This window comes from Somniosus microcephalus, chromosome 6 (assembly GCF_052327205.1).
Source record: "Somniosus microcephalus isolate GS21.2 chromosome 6, FLI_Smic_1.0, whole genome shotgun sequence".
NCBI classification, from domain to species: Eukaryota; Metazoa; Chordata; class Chondrichthyes; order Squaliformes; family Somniosidae; genus Somniosus; species Somniosus microcephalus.
In genome coordinates, this window is record NC_140992.1 from 7,101,041 (window position 1) to 7,124,077 (window position 23,037).

At 48.0% G+C, this 23,037-nt stretch overlaps 2 protein-coding genes across 11 annotated transcripts in view; one reads left to right on the forward strand and one right to left on the reverse strand.

Annotated features, from left to right (window-relative positions):
- Positions 1 to 8,135, forward strand: part of LOC147115411 (polyhomeotic-like protein 3) — a 113,447-nt gene extending 105,312 nt beyond the window's left edge. For all 3 annotated transcript variants that reach the window (XM_085989660.1, XM_085989662.1, XM_085989661.1), the window contains one exon: positions 306 to 8,135. In XM_085989660.1, coding sequence (XP_085845786.1) covers positions 306 to 460 — 155 coding nt within the window. In that variant the 3' untranslated portion in view covers positions 461 to 8,135. The remainder of the gene's footprint in view (positions 1 to 305) is intronic.
- Positions 8,136 to 10,569: 2,434 nt separating this feature from the next.
- LOC147115412 (putative G protein-coupled receptor 160) overlaps positions 10,570 to 23,037 on the reverse strand; it is an 82,894-nt gene continuing 70,426 nt past the window's right edge. For 7 of the 8 annotated variants that reach the window (XM_085989670.1, XM_085989663.1, XM_085989668.1 and 4 more), the window contains one exon: positions 10,570 to 16,474. In XM_085989670.1, the coding sequence (XP_085845796.1) occupies positions 15,349 to 16,383 (1,035 nt within the window). In that variant the 5' untranslated portion in view covers positions 16,384 to 16,474 and the 3' untranslated portion in view covers positions 10,570 to 15,348. The remainder of the gene's footprint in view (positions 16,475 to 23,037) is intronic. The other variant, XM_085989671.1, reaches the window with a different exon arrangement.

The following is a 23,037-nucleotide window of genomic DNA, read 5'->3' on the forward strand; positions in this document are numbered from 1 at the left end:
TCCGCTCCCCTCTGGTTCTTTTGCCAATTATCTTCAATCTGTGTCCTCTGGTTACCGACCCTCCCGCCAGTGGGAACAGTTTCTCCCTATCTACTCTCATCGAAACCCCTCATAATATTTGAACACCTCTATCAAATCTTGTCCTTCTTTGCTCCAAGGAGAACAATCCCAGCGGCTCTTGTCCTTCTCTATTCTATCTTGGTGATGTCCAACAGTTTGGGCACTGGCCCTTCATCTCAATTCAGAAAGAAAAATAGACCCCTTCGGTTATATTTCTGACCGTTTTGTGTGGTTTTTGTACGCAGGTTGTAAGGACATTGCTGACGAATTCCGATCCCAGGAGATCGATGGCCAGGCTCTGCTCTTGCTGAAGGAGGACCATCTAATGAGTGCCATGAACATCAAGTTGGGTCCAGCACTGAAAATCTGTGCTCGGATCAACATGCTGAAGGAATCGTAAACTTCTCCAACTCCAGAGGAAAAGCTGCTAAAATCTTCTGCTTTGCTGATCTCTGATTGAAGAGAACATGTATTAAAATCCGAGCAAGGGCCAGGGTATAGCAGTTTATATACCGGCGAGGACCCTGTGGTGGACCAGTTGCTGTGAGAGCAAGGAGTTGGAGTAATGTAACCTGAGGAACCTCGGCCTTCGGCTACAACCCTTTAGTGAACTCATCACCTTTTTTAAAGGGAAGTTGCCTTTAACAGGCCTTTGCCAAATACTGAAATGTGCCGATTCGATTCACGCCGTTGTATCGCCAAAAAGCCGCTGAGTTGCTCGCGTGTGAACAAATACGACAGTTCCAGCCACTGCTCCCCATTGCAGCTGCTCCACTCCCCTGTGATCAAGTGCATTCTTGTTAAACTCTTTGGTTTACCCCCTCCTTACATTATGGCTTTTTTTTCATTCTCAGGATGTGGGCGGCGCTGGCAAAGCCGGCATTTATTGCCCATCCCTAATTGCCCTTGAGAAGGTGGTGGTGAGCCGCCACCTTGAACCGCTGCAGTCCGTGTGGTGAAGGTGCTCCCACAGTGCTGTTAGGGAGGGAGTTCCAGGATTTTGACCCAGTGACGATGAAGGATCGGCCGATATATTTCCAAGTTGGGATGGTGTGTGACTCAGAGGTGGTGGTGTTCCCATGCGCCTGCTGCCAACATTCCCTCTAATTTTTTGGGGGTGGCCACATGGCCCCTTTAAGGGGCTGCGTGGCCCGATCAAAAATCCTTGCATGCGCGGTTTTTTAATTTAAAAGCTGGCTCAATGGCTGGGCGGGACCTGTAGAGCACTGCGCAGATGTGCATCTTAAAGGGAATGTTGCCTCCTGCCCTTGTCCGTCCAGGTGGAAGAGGTCGCGGGTTTGGGAGGTGCTGCTGAAGAAGCCTTGGCGAGTTGCTGCAGTGCATCTTGTAGATGGTACACACTGCAGCCACGGTACGCCGGTGGTGGAGGGAGTGAATGTTTAAGGTGCTGGAGGATGGGGTGCCAATCAAGCGGGCTGCTTTGTCACCACCACTTTACTGTAAGTGAGATAGTGGCTTTGATTTTAACTCTGGCTGGGATCGGTGTGTGGGGTCAGGGCAAGGAACAAGCTCCCATGCCGAGGCCCAGAGAGATTTTAACTCCTGGGCCTCACTTCCCATTTGCAAGGTCAGACTCCCGCCCAAACCCAGGCAGGAATCACTGCAGGAGCGGGATTTCAAGCAGCAGGAGGCTGCTGCCAGGGACCCGCGGGGACGGCCCTTGGCACAGGGTAAGTCCATCAAAAGGGAATCCCCATCAAGAGGTGGGGGGAGGTGGGGGAGAAGCCCAAGGCTGGAGCGGTCCAAGGTCTCCATGTGGGGCTTGGAGAAGCATGCTTGCTCCTCCTCCTGGCCCGTGAGGGAGCTAAATGAAAATGTAACAACTGGTCTCGTTCTCCTGGCCCTGGCTCCAGTTCCCGGCAGGGTTATCCTGGCGGGGTGGAATCGCCGCTGCCGTCCCAGCTCAGGCCACAGATTGAATTGGCAGATCGGGCCCCAATGGCATCGGAGCCTAATCTGCATATTTAAAGAGCACCTCGCCGGTTTGGAGCTGGAGTCCTTGCTGCCTGCAATTTAAAACTCGAGTCAGTCAGATTGTGGCGGGAAAGGAGTGGGTAAGGTGCATCTCCCTCCCCTCCCCCCGGGCCTGGTTTCTGTCGGGAGGGGAGGGGGAGGAGTTGCAATCGAGGCCAGTGATGCGACTGTCAGAGGACCACTGACCCATCTCAAGAGACGGTTTTCCAGGCCTTCTCGAGAGGGCAGCAGTTCTGCTGAAGTTGAATGCAACCACCTCAAGGAGCACTGCTGGCGGCCATAGTCTCTCTCTGCAGACGGGCCTGAGTTTTGTCCAGCTGTGGCTCTGTCGTTAGCACTCTCGCCTCTGAGTCAGAAGGTTGTGGGTTCGAGTCCCACTCCAGGGACCTGAGCACAAAAATCTCAGCTGACACTCCCAGTGCAGTGCTGAGGGAGTGCTGCACTGTCGGAGGTGCCGTCTTTTGGATGAGACGTTAAACCGAGACTCCATCTGCCCTCTCAGGTGGACGTAAAAGATCCCGCGGCCACTATTTCGAAGAAGAGCAGGGGAGTTCTCCCCGGTGTCCTGGCCGTTATTTATCCCTCAATCAACATCACAAAAAAACATTATCTGGTCGTTATCACATTGCTGTTTGTGGGAGCTTGCTGTGCACAAATTGGCTGCCGCGTTTCCTACATTACAACAGTGACTACACTTCAAAAGTACTTCATTGGATATAAAACGCTTTGGGACGTCCGGTGGTCGTGAAAGGCGCTATAGAAATGCAAGTCTTTCTTTATGTGATGTGTCGCTGTGCCAAACAATGCAGAAAGCGCCCTCTAGTAGGTTAATAGGTGCTACTGCAGGAACTGGAACACGAGTAAAGTGGAAGAGATTCTGACCAACTCGCGGTAATTGTACCGGTTCCGAGCGCACCGGTAATAGTGCATCACTATTCAACATGCTCACGTGTGCCTATTTACTTGCTTGCAAGCAAGATAATAAGGCAACAATGGCTAAGACATGACGGTGTCATGTTTACGACCCATCCAGCCTCGGTGCTGTGCAGTATTAGGGGTCTCGCCTTCCACCCAAGTTAAAACAAAGTCTCCGGGATAGTTATAACCGTCCAGTGATGACCAGAGTGGATTATGTTAATTTTTTCTGCTCAGCCAACAGCAGTGCATTGACTCCCACAAAACAGATTAAAAGATTCTGAGGGGGATTGACAGGTCGATGCTGAGGGGTTGTTTCACCCTGGCTGGAGAGTCTAGAACTAGGGGGCACAGTCTCAGGATAAGATGGGCATGGATTTAGGAGGTGGAATTCTCTACCCCAGAGGGCTGTGGAGGCTCAGTCGTTGAGTATATTCAAGGCTGAGATCGATAGATTTTTGGACTCTCGGGGAATCGAGGGATATGGGGATCGGGCGGGAAAGTGGAGTTGAGGTTGAAGATCAGCCATGATCTTATTGAATGGCGGAGCAGGCTCGAGGGGCCGCATGGCCGACTCCTGCTCCTAATTCATATGTTCATCAACCAACTACAAATTTAACGCCACTGCTTTAATATCTGGAACTGAATTTGAGCAGGAATTAATCAGGTTTTGGTGTCGTTCAGCAGATGTTGCTGTGTCACTAAATTTGTTTCCCTGTGTGTGTTCAGGACCCTTGCTGACGTTATTCTGTTAATACAGTTTCACGTTTACAGTAACAGGTGAAAGGGAAACTCCAGTCATTCAGTCGAAACGGTTTATTACTGAAATATACCTCAGACCGGCTGCCGTCCAGAATGTACGACAACAGGTCACCGTTGCTTTGAATGAGCATCAAGCAGAGCCGCACAAACACTCAGCTCGTGAGACGCTGAATTCAAGTCTCGGCTTCCTCAGTCTTCCCTTCCTCTTGCAATCTTCAGGCATTTGATACCTAAGCTTGACAACGCTACTCGTGTAGATTTTCAAACTTCCACACGGGCATAAAGCTGGCTATCAGATCGTCCGTCTGTGCAGCACAGAAGGAGGCCATTCGGCCCATCGTGCCTGTGCCAGCTCTTTGAAGGAGCTCTCCAATTATTCCCACGCTCCTGCTCTTTCCCCATAGCCCATGAACGTGTTGTCACCTCCTAAATCCATGCCCATCTTTCCCAGAACTCAAGTTTGAATCCCTCCAATCAGGTTTCCGCCCTTGCCACAGTACCGAAACGGCTCTCATCAAAGTTACAAATTACATCCTTTGTGACTGTGACAGAAGTAAACTATCCCTCCTTGTCCTTCTCAACCCATCTGCAGCCTTTGACACGGTTGACCTTTCCACCCTTCTCCAATGCCTCCCCACCGTCGTCCAGCTGGGTGGGGCTGCACTTGCCTGGTTCCATTCTTATCTATCTAATCATGGCCAGAAAATCACCTGCAATGGATTCTCTTCCCGCTCCCACACCGTTGCTTCTGGTGTCCCCCAAGGATCTATCCTTGGCCCCTCCTATTTCTCATCTACATGCTGCCCCTCAGCGACATCATCCGAAAACACAGCGTCAGTTTCCACATGTACGCTCTACCTCAACACCACCTCTCTTGACCCCTCCACGGTGTCTATATTGTCAGACTGCTTGTCCGACATACAGTTCTGGATGAGCAGAAATTTCCTCCAACTAAATAATGGGAAGACCGAAGCCACTGTCTTCAGTCCCTGCCACAAACTCCGTTCCCTGGACACCGACTCCATCCCTTTTCCTGGCATGTGACTAAGACTGAACCAGACTGTTCGCAACCTTGGTATCGTGTCAAAATTGACCAAAATGAGCTTCCAACCACATATTCATGCCATCACCAAGACCATCTCGGGAACATCGCTCGACTCCGCCCTTGCCTCAGCTCATCTGAGGAAACTTCATCCATCCCTTTGTTACCTCTAGATTTGACTATTCCAACGCACTCCTGGCCTCCCACATTCTACCCTACGTAAACTTGAGGTCATCCAAAACTCAGCTGCCCGTGTCCTAACTCTCACCAAGTCCCGTTCACCCATCACTCCTGTGCTCGCTGACCTACATTAGCTCCCAGTTAAGCAATGCCTCAATTTCAAAATTCTCATCCTTGTTTTCGAATCCCTCCATGGCCTCGCCCCTTTCTCTCTCTGTAATCTCCTTCAGCCCCACAACCCCCTGAGATATCTGCGCTCCTCTAATTCTGCCCTCTTGAGCATCCCTGATTATAATCGCTCAACCATTGGTGGTCGTGCCTTCTGTTGCCTGGGCCCTAAGCTCTGGAATTCCCTGCCTAAACCTCTTCGCCTCTCTCTCCTTTAAGATGCTCCTTAAAACCTACCTCTTTGACCAAGCTTTTGGTCACCTGTCGTAATCTCCTTATGTGGCGCGGTGTCACATTTTTTGTCTTATAATACTCCTGTGAAGCGCCTTGGGATGGTTTACTATGTTAAAGGCGCTATATAAATATGTTGGTGGTGGTGGTGTCCTGGCCAATATTTATCCCTCAACCAACATCACCAAAAAATGTGGTTATCTGGTCCTGGCTGTGCGCAAATTGGCTGCCGTAGTTCCTCATATAATCAGAAAAATTCACGGCACAGAAGGAGGCCATTCGGCCCATCGTGTCTGTGCCGGCTGAAAGAGCTATCCAGCCTAATCCCACTTTCCAGCTCTTGGTCCTTAGCCCTGTCACTTTTTGCACTTCAAGTGCATTATCCCAGTATTTATTAAATGCGATGAGGGTCTCTGCCTCTCTCACCCTTTCAGGCAGCAAGTTCCAGACCCCCACCACCCTCTGGGTGAAAGAAGTTCTCCTCAATTCCCAATTACTTTAAATCTATGTGCCCTGGATATTGAACATTACAACAGTGACTACACTTCAAAAGTACTTCATTGGCTGTAAAGCGCTTTGGGACATGCTGAGGTCGTGGAAGGCGCTGGAGAAATGTCTTTCAAAGGTGGGTAAGTGGAATTAAGATACAAATCAGTGATGATCTGGTTGACTGGAGGAACTGGCTCGAGGGGCTGAATGGCCCCCTCCTATTCCTATGTTTCCGATGCACAACGTCCGTCCCAAGGAACAATAACAAAGAATTATCGCAGAAACTTGCAAAATCAATGGCTCGAACCATCGTAGCTTACAGACAAAGGGGGCTTAACCGGAGGAACATGAAGGGGGCAAATCACGTCGTAGGCAAGCGCGATCTCATTTGGGCTTTGCTGTTAGCAAGCGCGGCCCCAAGAGCCCAGATACACGGAGACTTGCTTTGTAGTTTCTGCAGCTGCAGGGTTCGACCTGTTTGGTTTTAATGCGGCAGAACATCGAGCATTGAGAAACGCTGCATGAGCCTGTGGTGAGGTGATACGATGGTCTTTAAAAATCTTTCAGCGGAGTTTTATAATGGGGCTGTGTCCGTTAATTGCTGCAGTTTTTAACTGTTGGCAATCTAAAAATACTTGCAGTACTAAAAATATGTCCAATTTTTAAGGGGTTATGTCAATTTGTAAGAATATATTTGAAGATAATTCCCAGTTCCTGGCAAAGCTCGCTTTGATAGTTTTGAGAAGTTATTCTGTGTTTAAGAGCTAAAGGCTCAGAGTGTTGTCCCACCATCTACACTGGGAGGCTGCCCAATATCTGGAGCAGGAGCAGCTCTGGCTCGTTCCAGGAGTGACTGTTTGTAAATAGCGCTCCCTGAAGTAGGAAGATGCCCACTGGCCAAATCCCATTGGCGCACTCATTGACATTCCCATCGAGGTGCCATCATCTGCGTGGCGTACGTTGGCAGGTTGATTAATGATCAGGCATTTGAAAGAGGTAGCTCCCTCCGTGGTCTCGTGGGTAGATGAATACATGGTATGGCATGGATCCCACGTTCAGTCCCCGGTCTAGTGGTGGGTTAGATGCTCTCAGCCTGGGTGGGGTGGTTAGAATGGGTCTCAAAGCCTTAAGTTGCTAAAGGAGAATATCTGTCCGGGCTCCTGCTGATCAGTGTTACAGTGACCTCCTCCCAGCTGGAAAATGTGCTTGGGTGCAATTCAGATGAGGCAGCGATGCTTCCATGCCTGAATAGACTGGTGCCGCTTGTTGGCTAGCTCAAAGGTGAAGAATCCCCACTTTGGCGCCATGAAAGAAGATGGCTACTGCCCAGGGAAACGTATCCCAGCAAGAGTCCGTGCCTTCAGGAGAGGAGAGCGTAGACAGACCTTGTCCTCTGCACTATAAGGGTATTCGGGATGAGGATCAAAGCAGCAACACACTGCAGCCTGTTCTGGGCGTTGTGATGGCCCCCACCTACTCCTGGGCAGGTGCACGATCTTTGGCAGCAGATGTGCCCACTTCCAGTTTGTAAACAGTGTCCCCCCAGCCCGGCAGCTGGTGATGCTGAGTTTACAGGTTGGCATCACCATCCCAATGGATTGTTTGCCAGCCCCCCATGCAAGGTGACATAGTCCCTTCAAGTGGATTCCAGGAGCCAATGTGAAAATAGCAAACTATTGTTTAATGAGGCTTTGTGTTTCTCACAAACTATTAATTTTTTTAATGTATATTATGCTGATAAGCATTGAAAACTTTTCAGCACATCTAGCACAAAGCTCGCTCTGATAGTTTTGAGAAGTTATTCTGTGTTTTAAGAGTGTTGTCCCACCATCTACAACTGGGAGGCTGCCCAATATCTGGAGCAGGAGCAGCTCTGGCTCGTTCCAGGAGTGACTGTTTGTAAATAGTGCTCCCTGAAGTAGGAAGACGCCCACTGGCCAAATCCCATTGGCGCACTCATTGAGGACATCATCCCAGTGGTCTGTGTGCTCACCTCACCCGGTAATACATCACTCTTTTGCCAAAAGAAAAAATTCCGGCTTTCAAGATGAATAATTGCATTTCGTACACGGTGTATTTTTATTCGTTAAATGTGCAATAGTTGTTTGAGGACCGTGCATCTACCTGAGTGTCACTGTGCTAAACCACACCTGTGGCAAAGTGTTTTGATTGAAACAATGTGCAAACCCAACCAGCAAAGTGTCTGGTGACCATAGGCCCCAAATTCCCACTTCCCCCCCCCCCCTTCATGTGCCAATGTTTTCATTTAATAAAAAAAGTTTTAAAAAAGAAAGTTGCTTAAGCTTTTTTTTAAATCTTCGTTAATTCACAGGATGTGGGTGATGCTGATAATCGTAGATAGAATCATAGAAGTTTACCACTCAGGAGGAGGCCATTCGGCCCATCGTGTCCGCACCGGCTGAAAAAGAGCTATCCAGCCGAACCCCACCTTCCAGCTCTTGGTCCATCGCCTTGTAGGTTACGGCACTTCAACTGCACATCCAAGTACTTTTTAAATGTGATGTGGGTTTCTGCCTCTACCACCATTTAAGGCAGTGGGTTCCAGACCCCCACCACCCTCTGGGTGAATAAAGTTCTCCTCAAATCCCCTCTAAACCTCCGACCAATTAATTTAAATCTATGCCCCCTCGTTATTGACTTCTCTGCCAAGGGAAATAGGTCCTTCCTATCCACTCTATCTAGGCCCATCATCCTTTTATACACCTCAATTAAGTCTCCCCTCAGCCTCCACTGTTCCAAAGAAAATAAGGCATTTCTTGGCCAACCCTAGTTACCTTCATTAGGCGATGTTGAGGTTTTCTGCAGCCTCAGTGATGGTGTTCGGTATGGAATTCCACCGCAACAGTGAAGGAATGGCAGTATATGCCCAAACCAGGATGGTGTGTGTGACCTGGAGGGGAACTTGCAGGTGATCGTGTCCCCATGATATTAGCGCTCTTGTCAGGTGTCAGCCGTGGCTCAGTGGGTAGCACTCTCACCTCTGTCGTCGGAAGGTTATGGGTTCGAGTACCCACTGCAGAGACTTGAGTCCATAAGCCAGGCTGACATTCCCAGTGCAGTGCTGAGGGAGCACTGCACTGTCGGAGGTGCCGTCTTTTGGATGAGACATTAAACCGAGGTCCCATCTACCCTCTCAGGTGGTTGTAAAAGATCCCATGGTGCTATTTTGTAGAAGAGCAGGCGGGTTATCCCCGGTGTCCTGGGGCCAATATTTATCCCTCAATCAACCACCAAAAAACATTATCTGGTCATTATCACATTGCTCTGTGAGAACTTGCTGTGCGTAAATTGGCTGCCGAGTTCCCAACCTAATGGTGACTACACTTCAAAAGTACCTCATTGGCCGTAATGTGCTTTGGGACATTCTGAGGTTGTGAAAGGAAGACTTGCATTTCTACAGCGCCTTTCATGACCACCGACATCTCAAAGCGCTTTACAGCCAATGAAGTACTTTATTTGGAAGTGTAGTCACTGTTGTAATGTGGGAAACACGGCAGCCAATTTGCACACAGCAAGCTCCCACAAACAGCAATGTGATAATGGCCAGATAATCTGTTTTTGTTATGTTGATTTGAGGGATAAATATTGGCCAGAACACCGGGGATAACTCCCCTGCTCTTCTTCGAAATAGTGCCATAGGATCTTTTACATCCACCTGAGAGGGAAGATGGGGCCTCGGTCGGCACCTCCGACAGTGCGGCACTCCCTCAGCACTGCACTGAAGTGTCAGCCTAGCTTTATGTGCTCAAGTCTCTGGAGTGGGACTTGAACCCAGAATCTTCTGGACTTCAGAGGCAAGGGTGCTACCAACTGAGCCATGGCTGACAAAGGCACTATATAAATGCAAGTTCTTTCTTTAGCAGGCAGCACAGATATTGATGGTAGCTGGCGCGATGCGAGTGGCCGGGATTTTCCTCTCCAGTTATGCTGCCTCCCCAGCATGGCGTGGCCAGTGAATACAGTGGGATACAATCCAGCCGCAATCCCTTTGCCCCAGCCCGTGTTGGGATTTCCCACTGGACAGGGCGGGCGGGCAGAGGGTGGACAATACATGTGCCCATATGTGGGTAGGCGTATTGTAAGAATAATGAAATGGTGACGGGGATGTAGATGGGCTTCAAATGGTGGTTGGGGGAACTACGGGGTGGGGGGGGGAGGTAGCAACGAGCTCAGGAGGACTTTGAGTAAAGCAAGTGTGGAGAAAGGCAAGATACATCACATACACGATACAGAGGAAGAAGCCAAATCTTGGTGAAGAAGTATCAGAAAGAGAAAGGCCGAAGACCAGACTGAACAGAAATCAAATTACGTAAAATACAGCACAGAAACAGGCCATTCGGCCCAAGGGGTCTATGCTGGTGCCCATGTCCAAATGAACCTCCCACCCTTCTTCATCTCACCCTATCAGCATATCCTATTCCTTTCTCCCTCGCGTGTTTATCTAGCTTGTAGGCATCTCTGCTATTCGCCTCAACCACTCTCTGTGGTAGCAAGTTCCACATTCTCACCACTCTCTGGGTAAAGACATTTATCCTGAATTCCCTATTGGATTTATTAGTGACTCTCTTATATTCAGCTAAGAACATTCACAGCGATATCAAACATTTTACTTCCAAACTTGTCAGTAAACACAATAGTGTCGAAGGTCACTGAACAAATCTGTTGGGATCAGGTGGAGGAAGAGCAAAAACAAGAGATAATGTCAGTTTGTTGATTTTTAATAGTATTTATTTTGTGGGAGGCAGGAGAGGAAGAAAACACAGGAACAAGAGTAGACCATTCAGCCCCTCGAACCTGTTCCACCAATTCGAATCGATTGTGGCTGATCTTTATCTCAACTCCATTCACCCACCTTTATCCCTCGATACATTTACCTCATAAAAATCTATCGATCTCAGTCTTGAAAACTTCAATTGACCCCCAGCATCCACAGCCTTTATCGAGAGCAAGTTCCAGATTTCCACTACCCCTTGTGTGAATCTGCGCTATAGCCTTTGAGGCCAATATATCCTTCCTGAGGTTTGCTCCCCAAAACAGACGCAGTCCTTCAGCTAGGGAATGACCAGGGCTCTGCACAGCAGAAGCATCACTTCCTCACTCTTGAATCCCTCTCCCCTTCAGATAAAAGCCATCATTCCATTAGCCTTTTTGATTACTTCTTGTACCTGTGCACAGGCTTTTCGTGATCCCGCAGCTGCTAGTCTCTCACTAGTAAAAAAAAATATTCTGATTTGTCTTTCTTGCATCCAAACATTCTCCGACCTCTCATTTCCCCACGTTGAACTCCATCTGCCATAGTTTTGCCCAACTCACTTAGTCTGTCTATGACCCTTTGTAACTTCCTCCTCTCATCCACACAACTTACTGTGCCTCGTTCATTCTTTGGTGCTGTAACCAGTCTATGATCCTATATGGTGACAAGCTGAGGCCCCGGCCCAGATCCCTGGGGAACACCACTTGCCACATCCTGGCAATCAGAAAATGGAACCCTTTACCCCATCTCTCGATCTACTTCCCAAACAATTATCAACCCGTAAGAGATCGGAAGTTTGTGGAAAGTCCACTAAGTGTTTGGACGTTGTATTTGCATCATTAATACGGCGGCTCTTTCTTCCCAGAACTGTAGGTGCAGAACCAGACGGCACAAGTTCAGACTTAACAAATATTAAACCAGATTTGAGAGTAGAAGGACTCAGATGTGGCCCAACATGTAGAAACGACTTCCGCGTAATGCTTCATCCGTCAACTGCTTTTAAAAAAATGCTAGTTAACTCTTTACGAAGCAGATTGAAAGTTCTCGGGATACTTAGAGATGATGGAATTCCCGGGGGACACAAAGTTCTACTGCTGCTAGCATCAGCCCAATGTCCAATATGGGTTAGCAAGTGGGCAGGCTTGAGATGCAACAGTAGGAGCTTTGCTTGATGTGCGATTTGGGGTTAGGGTACAGAAAGAAAATACTCTGGAGATGAACAGAGTTGGTGGAGTCCACGACAGAGCAGACTACTTGGCCTGTTGGAGGAGGAGGAGGCTTGATGGGCTGAATGACAACGTCCCCCATTCCATCCATCCTCGTCTCATGGCCGGATCAAGAGCAGGCACTGCAGAATAGCGTTTGCATTGACGGTGCCCCGCAGAGCGCGAGATTGGAACATAAGAAATAGGAGCAGGAGTAAGGCATACGGCCCCTCGAGCCTGCTCCACCATTCAATAAGATCATGGCTGATCATCGACCTCAACTCCACTTTCCTGCCCGATCTCCATATCCCTTGATTCCCCGAGAGTCCAAAACTCTATCGATCTCAGCCTTGAACATACTCAACGATTCAGCATCCACAGCCCTCTGGGGTAGAGAATTCCAAAGATTCACAACCCTCTGAGTGAAGAAATTCCTCCTCATCTCAGTCTTAAATGGCCGACCCCTTATCCTGAGACTATGCCCCCTAGACTATCCCAGGGTACTTAAGGAAGTGGCCCTAGAAATAGTAGATGCATTGCTGGTCATCTTCCAGAACTCGATAGACTCTGGAACAGTACCCATGGATTGGAGGGTAGCTAATGTTACCCCACTATTCAAAAAAGGTGGTAGAGAAAAAGTGGGGAATTATAGACCGGTAAGCCTGACATCGGTAGTGGGGCAAGTGCTAGAGTCTATTATAAAAGATGTAATAGCAGAGCACTTGGAAAGCAGTAACAGGATCGGACAAAGTCAACATGGATTTACAAAAGGTAAATCATGCTTGACTAATCTACTGGAATTTTTTGAGGATGTAACTGGTAAAATAGATAATGGAGAACCAGTGGATGTGGTGTATTTGGACTTTCAGAAGGCTTTTGATAAGGTCCCACATAAGAGATTAGCGTGCAAAATTAAGGCACATGGGATTGGGGGCAAGGTACTGACTTGGATAGAGAACTGGTTGGCGGACAGAAAGCAAAGAGTTGGAATAAACGGGTCGTTTTCCGAGTGGCAGGCAGTGACTAGTGGGATACCGTAAGGATTGGTCCTTGGACCCCAGCTGTTCACAATATATATTAATGATCTGGATGAGGGAATTGGATGTAATATCTCCAAATTTGCAGATGACACAAAGCTGGGTGGGAGGGTAAGCTGTGAGGAGGATGTCGTGAAACTCCAGTATGATTTGGACAGGTTGGGTGATTGGGCAGAAACATGGCAAATGCACTATAATGTGGATAAATGTGAGGTTATCCACTTTGGTGGCAAAAACAGGAAGGCAGATTATTATTTGAATGGCAATAGATTGGGAGAAGGGGAAGTGCAAAGAGACCTGGGTGTTCTTGTGCACCAGTCGCTGAAAGTAAGCATGCAGGTGCAGCAGGCGGTTAAGAAGGCAAATGGTATGTTGGCCTTCGTAGCAAGAGGGTTCGAGTACAGGAACAAGGATGTCTTGCTACAGTTGTACAGGGCCTTGGTGAGACCACACCTTGAGTATTGTGTGCAGTTTTGGTCGCCTTACCTGAGGAAGGGCGTTCTTGCCATGGAAGGAGTACAGCGAAGATTCACCAGGCTGATACCTGGGATGGCAGGAATGACGTATGAGGAGAGATTGTGTCGATTGGGCTTATACTCACTGGAGTTTAGAAGATTGAGAGGGGATCTCATCGAAACCTATAAAATTCTGTCAGTCCTGGACAGACTAGATGCAGGCAGGATGTTTCTGATGGCCGGGGAGTCCAGAACCAGGGGTCATAGCCTAAGGATAAGGGGGTAAGCCATTTAGGACTGAAATGAGGAGGAATTTCTTCACCCAGAGAGTGGTGAACCTGTGGAATTCTCTGCCACAGAGGGCGGTGGAGGCCAGCTCATTCTTGAATATATTTAAAGAGTTGGATATATTTCTTAAAGCTAAAGGGATCAAGGGCTATGGGGAGAAGGCAGGGACAGGGTACTGAATTTGGATGATCAGCCATGATCTCATTGAATGGCGGAGCAGGCTCGAAGGGCCGAATGGCCGACTCCTGCTCCTATCTTCTATGTTTCTATGTTAGTTCTAGACTCTCCAGCCAGGGGAAACAACCTCTCAGCATCTACCCTGTCAATCCCCTTCAGAATCTTGTATGTTTCAATGAGATCACCTCTCATTCTTCTAAACTCCAGAGAGTATCGGCCCATTCTACACAATCTCTCCTCATAGGACAACCCTCTCATCCCAGGAATCAATCGAGTGAACCTTTGTTGCACCGCCTCCAAGGCAAGTCTATCCTTCCTTAGATAAGGAGACCAAAACTGTGCCCAGTACTCCAGGTGTGGTCTCACCAAGGCCCTGTACAATTGGAGCAAGACTTCCTTACTCTTATACTCCAACCCCCTTGCAGTAAAGGCCAACATGCCATTTGCCTTTCTTATTGCTTGCTGTGTTTATTGCATGAGGACACCCAACATTAGAAAGTTTCTCACCATTTAAAAAATATTCTGTTTTTCTCTTCTTCCTACCAAAGTAAATAACCTCACATTTCCCTACATTATACTCCATCTTCCACCTTACTGCCCACTCACTCAGTCTATCTATATCCCTTTGCAGACTCTGTGTTCTCCTCACAGCTTACTGTCCCACCTAGCTTTGTATCATCAGCAAACTTGTTGATGCTCTTGTCATGCCATCGGAGGAAGTGTAGAACAGACGAATGGGGTGTGAGGAGGGGGGAGGGAGGTAGAAAACCCACATGAATGAATGCTGTGCTGCACCTGTATACAGCAGGAGTATCCGATCACAGAGTGCAACTGGCAGCAACCCAAATACACAAATAGCACAAACCATTGTATTCCTGATCATTGCCACCTTCCATCTCACTGCACTGAGCACCAGTAAAGCAATAACAACAGAAAATGCTGGAAAAACTCAGCAGGTCAGGCAACATCCGTGGAGAGAAATTTGAGTTGACGTTTCGGGTCGAAACCCTTTTTCAAAACTGGAAAGGAAATAAAATAGATCGAAGGCAGGGCTGCGATCGAAGCAATGCTTGACTTATTTGCCTGGACTGCATTTTTAATAGTTACAGGTTCTTGTAAGTTCGCCAGTTGTAAACAAAGTTAAATATGCCACTAACAGAGAATTGAGATGAATGTGGTAGCCAAATGCCCCAAGAAAATAATCCTACTTGTTAAGGTTTTTGCCAATCATTAAAAAAAAAATGATGGCCTTTTTCTCCCTGTACAAAGTGCTTCAGAAACATGAACCCAAAATACATCCTAAAATAAAAATGGCAGCTTGGAAGGCACAGCTAGTAGGATCACTGCCCAGAGGATTTAAATCCAGTGTCCTTAGGGAGATTGGTAGGTGTGAGAGGAGAGAAAGATTTACGAAATGCCATTTAATAATTCTGCTCCAGCACAAATTTCAAATCACCAAAATTAATGATTACTAACATTCTTATCAAAGACTGGGAAACAAGACAGTAATCAATATCTCTACTCATTTGATAATTACAATAGGACACTTGCAGGCAGAACACAAGTTCTTTCAGGCCATGAGAATGTTGGAATCATTGTCCTGTTTCTCTGGGATCCACCCCTCGTTATCCGTTGTGTAAACTTGCTGAATGTGGCAGAACTTCCAATGGCAGAAACCGTCGGGAAACAAGGAAATGACATCCTGAGAGATATCACGGTGCTGCAGCCAGTAGACCCCTCCAATGAGGAAGCTGTTAATGAAGCAAAGCCAAGGAACGTTCAAATCCATGTAGGCGGGCAGCGGAGCCCAGATCAAAACCACGGTCAGCTGAAGCAGAATAAACGGGGTCCACGTCAGGAGAAAGCACATGGCAACGTTAGTCAGGAGTTGTTTCTTGGCTGAATGGGACTGAAGCCACGAGGTCGAGTGTGAACACAACACCACCATTTCTTCCAAATAGGAAATCACTCTCAGAGATCTGACAAGGGAACTCAAACCAGACCAACAATAGATAGTCACAACGACCACAGTCAGAAGTATCACGACGGACAGAAAGTGGCTCTGGATGCTGATGGAAACATCACACTGGAAAAATAAGTGGTAGAAGATTGCTTTCGATGGTGGGTACAGGCTGTGGATGCCAAAAACATAGACAAAGGCTCCAATCCACAGCCAGACCACGGTAAAAATATATAGGATTCTCCGCAAGGCGCTTGCAGGTTTGAGGAGATGAGGTAGGTTGAGGTAATAATCAAGACCAGATAGGAAGAAGATGGGCAAATGCAAGACACTGTACATGGACGAGAAGATCTGTAGAAACAGGCAAATGTGATGGGTGCCGACTTGAGTTCCGAACACCACACAGGCCTTAAAACACAAAATTATCAACAGGTTCATGAATAACGCCAGGTCCATCAGTGACAGGGAGATGCAGAAATAGCCAATTAAGCTCTGGAGCATGCTTCGCTTTACACTCAAGATGAGCCAGTTGAGGAGGACCTTTGCAAACAGGACCACCAACAATAGATTTCTGCCATCAATGACCTGGTAGAAATACAGGCTGCTGTCAATTTTTATGCAGTTCTCACAGAAAACAGCCTCCATCTTTGCTGCACCTCAAGCTACTGATTTTCTGCCAGGTTACATAAAGTGAGAGATGGATCTACACCCCATTGTAGTCAGGGTTCCTGCAAGACTGAAAACACAAACAACATTAGTTTTTCACACCAACATGAAGCAGTGAAACATCTAGAGATGCAAAGCAAATGACTAAATGGCTCAATGTTCTCATAAAAAATATTTGGCAAACTTTTCTTTTTGGAGTGGGGAAGGATCACAACTCAAGCCAAAGCTCTGCTGCCCGTAGCCTAACTCGCACCAAGCCCCATTCATCCATCACCAATGTTCCTGTCTGGAGGATCTACGCAGCCCGGGACCGGCTTTTCAAATGGGAGATTTTGCGCATGCATGGAATTTTGAATGGGCCGCGCAGCCCGTTAAAAAAATGTTTTGAGTGCGCGGTCCCTTTAAGAGGAACATTGCCCATTACCCCCGTATTCGCCGACCTATCCGGCAATGCCTCGATTTTAAAATTCTCATCCTCGTGTTCAAATCCATCCGTGGCCTCGCCCCCTCCCTATCTCTGTAACCTCCTCCAGCCCCACAACACCCCCCCCCCCCGCCAAGATCTCTGCACTCCTCCAATTCTGGCCTTTTGCGCAGCTCTGCTAGCTTTTGGTCAAATTTTTCTCCGATTACGTTCCCGTGATGTGCCTGGGGATGTTTTACTATGTTAAATGCGATACAGAAATGCAGGTTGTTGAATTATTCCCTCTGGTGACATCTTGTAATGTTTCTTAAAAAAAAACTGTAAAGACATTTTTAATTAGTTTTGGCTTTTTGAGCCAAAGTGGCAAAAACAGATGAGAAACCGACATTGGTTAATTAAAATAAACAAATAACATATAAACAAATGGCCATTTTGTCCCATCAAGCTAATTCCTTCAAAGCACAGAATCAATTCCTCTGTCACAGACCCCACCTAACCCAATTCACCTCTTGAGGAAAGGTTTACATAGAATTAACAGCACAGAAACAGGCCATTCCACCCAACTGGTCCGTGCCGGCGTTTATGCTCCACATGAGCCTCCTCCCACCCCTCCTCATCTCACCCCTATCAACACCTCCTTCTATTCCCTTCTCCCTCCTGTGTTTATCTCGCTTCCCCTGAAAGGCAGTGGTTTAGCAGCCTTGACCCCTGACCTCCACTGCTAAATCATGCAAAGCATTCTCACCTTATTCCACATTAATTATCCTTAACCAGTGGCCTCCCCTAGGGTGACATTACCTAGCTGCCTTTATAACAATCAATCTGTTCCAAACCAGATATTTATCAGCATTTTTCAAATATAGAATAAAATCAACACTGTTCCATCTTTTCCACATAACCAATATTCTGTATCCAACAGGAAGAGAGCTCGAGGCTAATTCCTTTCGAATGCATAGAATCTTACAGCACAGAAGGAGGCCATTCGTCCCATCGTGCCTGTGCCGGCTCCTAGAAAGAGCTCTCCAATTAGTCCCACTACCCTGTTCTTTCCCCACAGTCCTGCAAATTTCTCCTTTTCAACTATTTATCCAGTTCCCTTTTGAAAGTTACTATTGAATCTGCTTCCACCGCCCTTTCAGGCAGCGCGTTCCAGATCACAACAACTGGCTGCGTAAAAAAAATGTCTCCTCATCTCCCCTCTGGTTCTTTTGCCAATTATCTTAAATCTGTGTCCTCTGGCTAACGACCCTGATGCCAGTGGAAACAGTTTCTCCCTATTTACTCTATCGAAACCCCTCAAAACTCACGGCCTCTCGTCCTGTTTAATATCCTGGCCCTGAAATGCCGCAAGGTTCTCCCGGTGTTCCTCCGTAACTTGGTGGGGAAGCGGTAGAGCTCCCCAAGAGAAGCGGCACAAGTGGCTGCTTCCAGTCTCAACAGCGGGAGACTGAGGGCGCCTTCCCTCTCCCCCCCACCCCCCCCCCGCTTCCTCTACGGAATTCCAGGGCCCTCATTTGCATCCACGTGGGTCCATCTGACCGTTTAAAAAAAAAAAATCTGGTTGATGCTGTTGGATCCGTGGTTCAGTGGATATGCTATTATTAAATAATCACACGGATGCTGTACATTAACAATAAACAGGTCTTTACTGGAGGAGGGTAGTCTCTAGACTGGGGGTACAGAGGCATGCGCAAGCTTATATACAGGTGTGGTCACTGCCGGTACTACAGTATACAGGAGCTGTAAAAGTAGTTCTGACTTAAAGGCACATACACTACAGATGCCTCCTCGTCTTGGTGGGAAATTTGACACAATGGCGAGGTACTGGGAGGAATCGACGGCAGTGACACAATCCGACCGGCTGAGAATTGCTGCCTCAAAACACAAAGGATAAAAAGGTACGAGAGGAGCAAACTCTGGAAATAGAGGTGGCACATGCTCTCCAACTACATGCCTGCAGGTGGCGATATTTAAACAGCTGTATTGTACAAATTATGGATTTAAAAACAGTACCAGGGCTCTCAATGGAAAAAGAAAAAGAAAGAAAGGCTTGTCTCACGACATCCCAAAGCGCTTTACAGCCAATGAAGTACGTTTTGAAGTGTAGTCACTGTTGTTAGAAAAACGGCAGCCAATTTGCGCACAGCAAGCTCCCACAAACAACAATGTGATAAATGACCAGATAATCAGTTTTTTTTTATAAAAGTGATGTTGGTTGAGGGACAAATATTGGCCCAGGACCACCGGGGAGATCTCCCCCCTGCTCTTCTTGACCGTGGGATCCCTGTAGGTCCACCCGAGGGAGCAGACCCCACAGGGGGAGCCTCGGTTTAACGTCTCATCCGAAAGAATGGGAAAAGTGGCCAGCCCCAAAGTAAAAACACTTTTCCTGACCTTCGGGAAGAGGGGAGGCAAGACGGTCTAAAATGGCTCTGCCTGTGTGGCAAAGAAACGAGACGGGGGTGTCTACCTCTCACCAGCTCCAGGTACACCGACCGACTGCTGTCTGACGCGAGATGTGCCAGGCAGCAAACAAAAGACTGATTGAAGCTGAGTTGACTGGCTGGTTTCCATGGAGACCGTCAATTGTTCTTCCGGAGTCCATCACGCATGCAAATATTTGCTGTGTTGCCTTCAGTATGGATCAGAACCAAATAGCAGTTTGAAAATCCAAACAAATGCGTTAAAAAAACAATAATTAGGCTTTTGTAAAACTTCCAGCCCTTGCTGCTCGATTCGCCAAAAACCCCACCTGAGCTTTGGCCTCTGACCTCTGACATCAAGCGGTGACCTTACAGTGTGATTCAACAATGGAGGATCAAGCATTCAGAGGAAGACATGCTCCCATGATTAATCTAACTCTCAGTTCGATTAAAAAGTACATTTTCGCATTTTCAAAAACAATTAATCTGGTTTGCCAGAGAGGCCACACATGAGGAAACATTCTTTTTAATTTTTCACGCAGTGAGTTGTTATGATTGGGATAGCACGGCCTGAAAGAAAAAGTGACTCGCATTTCTGTAGCGCCTTTCACTACCACCGGATGTCCCAAAGCGCTTTACAGCCAATTAAGTACTTTCTGGAGTGTAGTCACTGTTGTAATGTGGGAAACACGGCAGCCAATTTGCGCACAGCAAGCTCCCACAAACAGCAATGTGACAATGACCAGATAATCTGTTTTAGTGAAGTTGATTGAGGGATAAATATTTGCCCAGGAAAGAATTCTTCAAGATAGTGCCCACGGGATTTTTTACATCCACCTGAGAGAGCAGACGGGGCCTCGGTTTAACGTCTCATCTGAAAGACGGTACCTCCGACAGTGCAGCACTCCCTCACTACTGCACTGGAGTGTCAGCCTAGATTTTTGTGCTCAATCTCTGGAGTGGGACTTGAACCTGTAGTGTATGTACCTTTAAAAGAGAACTACTTTTACAGCTCCTGTATACTGTAGTACCGGCAGTGACCACACCTGTATATAAGCCTTGAGCATGCCTCTGTACCCCCAGTCTTGAGACTACCCTACTCCAGTAAACACCTGTTGATTGTTAAGTTACAGCATCCGTGTAGTTATTTGAAAACATCAAACTCTCAGAATCACGGATCTAACAGTGGCGACGAGTGGCGATTCAAATCTACCTGCAACTCTGCATTTCCCTTCAAGGATTCGCTCCGGGAGGGCGGTGGAAGAAAGCCGAGGCCAGAAGCACGGGCGTCGACCACGAGCAACCGCCCAGTCGTCTGGCAGAGAGTGAACATCGCAGGGGAGGCTGTGGAGAGCCGGGCTTGGCTCCCCAGCCACGACGATCCAGCAACAGACTGACAACAGGTACAGCGCAGACCCTTCCCGGACAGCGGCGGCTGGAGCCGACCGACGGCAGAGAAAAAGCCGAGCAGCGTCGATGGGGTAAGAGAGAGGGTGAAGCGCACAGGGCGCAGCCGGGGGTTGAAAACCGAGCGGCGTCGAGGAAAAACAAAACAGAGAGAGAGAGGGTAAAGCAGCAGCCGGGTTCAGGACCGAGCGGCAGAAACGGGAACGGCGCACAGAAAAAAAACGCGCAGAGCACAGCCAGGGCTCAAGGGCTGAACAGTGTCTGCGGGGAGAAGGAGGGAGAGCGCGGGAGACGCCATTGAGCCGCGGAGAAGAAGGAAGAGCGCGGGAGACGCCATTTTTAGAAGCCGCAGCGGAGAAGAAGGGCGAGCGCGGGAAGAAAGGAAAGCGCGGGAGATGCCATTTTGTGCCAGCGGAGAAGAAGGAAGGGAGAGCACGGGAGACGCCATTTTTGACAGTTAAATCACACCCTAGATGCCGAAGAGTGGCAGTATCTCTACGTTCGACAATGAAGTCGAAGATTGGGCGACATATGTGGAACGTATTGAGGTGTACTGCAGGGCGAATGAAGTGCCAGATGCTAGGAAAGCACTGGTTTTGTTAAATTCCATGGGTGCAAAAACTTATGGCTTACTGCGAAACCTAATAACCCCAGAGAAGCCTGTGGATAAGAATTTCGAAAGCATAGTAGAAATCCTACAGGACCACTTAAACCCCACACCGCTGCTGATAGCAGAAAGATTTAAGTTCCACAAAAGGAACCAGCATAAAGACGAAAGTAATGCTGAGTACTTAACGGAACTGCGCAAGCTATCGAAACACTGCCAGTTTGGAGTGGCACTAGCAGATACGTTAAGGGACAAGTTTGTGTGTGGGCTTCAAAGTGAGGGAACCCAGAAACGGCTTCTATCAGAAAAGGATCTTACGCTGGACAAGGCTTTCAGCATGGCAGTATCACACGAAGCAGCCGCAAGGGGTGTTGCAGAGATACAACGGAGACCACAAGGATATGGCACCAATGAAATGTCATATGGAACAGGGAAGTGTTATCGCTGCAGCAGAACAACACACGACCAGAAGGATTGTTGGTTCAAGGACCAAGTGTGCAGACAGTGTGGAAAAGCAGGACACATAGCAAGAGTCTGCAGGTCAGGGAAGAAAACCAACAGCAAGAAATCTCCACAGGAGAAGTACAAAAAGGTATGTTGTGTCGGTACCTTTCTACCTAGACACAATTTAGGACTCAGAACTCAGAGATTCAAACATGAAGTGCTTTATTGGAAGGAAAGGAAGTTCTGGAAAGTTCCGAACAAAGAGAGCTAAACTTAACAGAGAACACCCAACCATTTATCTCCTGTGACAGCGCCACCACAGGTGGGAGGAGAACACACAATAGAACACACAATACATAACATTTCCTCCCCTCTTAAATGGAAGGTCCACATTATTCCTCAACAGGTAAGTTACTTTCAATGCACTCAACGAACCTAGGGTAGAGGTAGACTGCCTCAAACCCTGACTTTACCCTGGGGTTTATTCTGCCCCAGTCTTGTGGGTAAGTCACGAAGCCTACAGATCCAAGCGTCTTGGAGGCTGCCGCTCTCTGACAGGATACCGGCGGTCATCGCTGGCTTCCACAGCAGTAGGCATTGACACAGGCCTGGATGGAGAAGGTGCCTGTGTCAGTCGAAAGTCAGGAGTTTGCACAGGTGGAACAGTCTCTATGACTTCCTGTGTTAGAGAAGAGCACTGTGGCAAGGGATGCTGGTTTGTGGTATCATCCAGAAACAGTTCAGGCCAACCAGCCGTTGGAGCCTCTGTGGCTGTCTCTGCTCCTAGCAACAATTGATCTGTGTGTCTTCTCCAGACGACGTCCTCAGCAGTCTCAACCGTGTAAGACACAGGGCCCGTCTGCGCGATCACCGTAGCAGGAACCCATTTCGGTCCAGTGTTGTAGTTTCGAGCTAGGACGTGCTCTCCAGGGTGAAACCGTCTCTCCTTGGCTCTTTTCTCTCTCTTTTCAACTTGAGCTTGTTGTTGACAATGGACAACCTGTTCTGCCCTTGGAGGTTTGAGTAAGTCAAAACTTGTCCGCAACTGCCTCTTCATCATGAGCGAAGCGGGGGAAGTTTTGGTTGTGGCATGCGGCTCGTTCCTGTAGGACAACAGGAAGCTGTTCAGACGTTGGTGGATTGAGCCCTGACCTTGCGATGCCTTCAAGGCGTGCTTCAAAGTTTGCACAAACCTTTCAGCCTGGCCGTTAGTAGAGGGATGATAGGGCGCAGACCTGATGTGTTGGACACCATTCACATGCAGGAAGGTTGCAAACTCCTGTGATACAAATTGTGGACCGTTGTCACTTACGAGTTGTTCCGGTGAG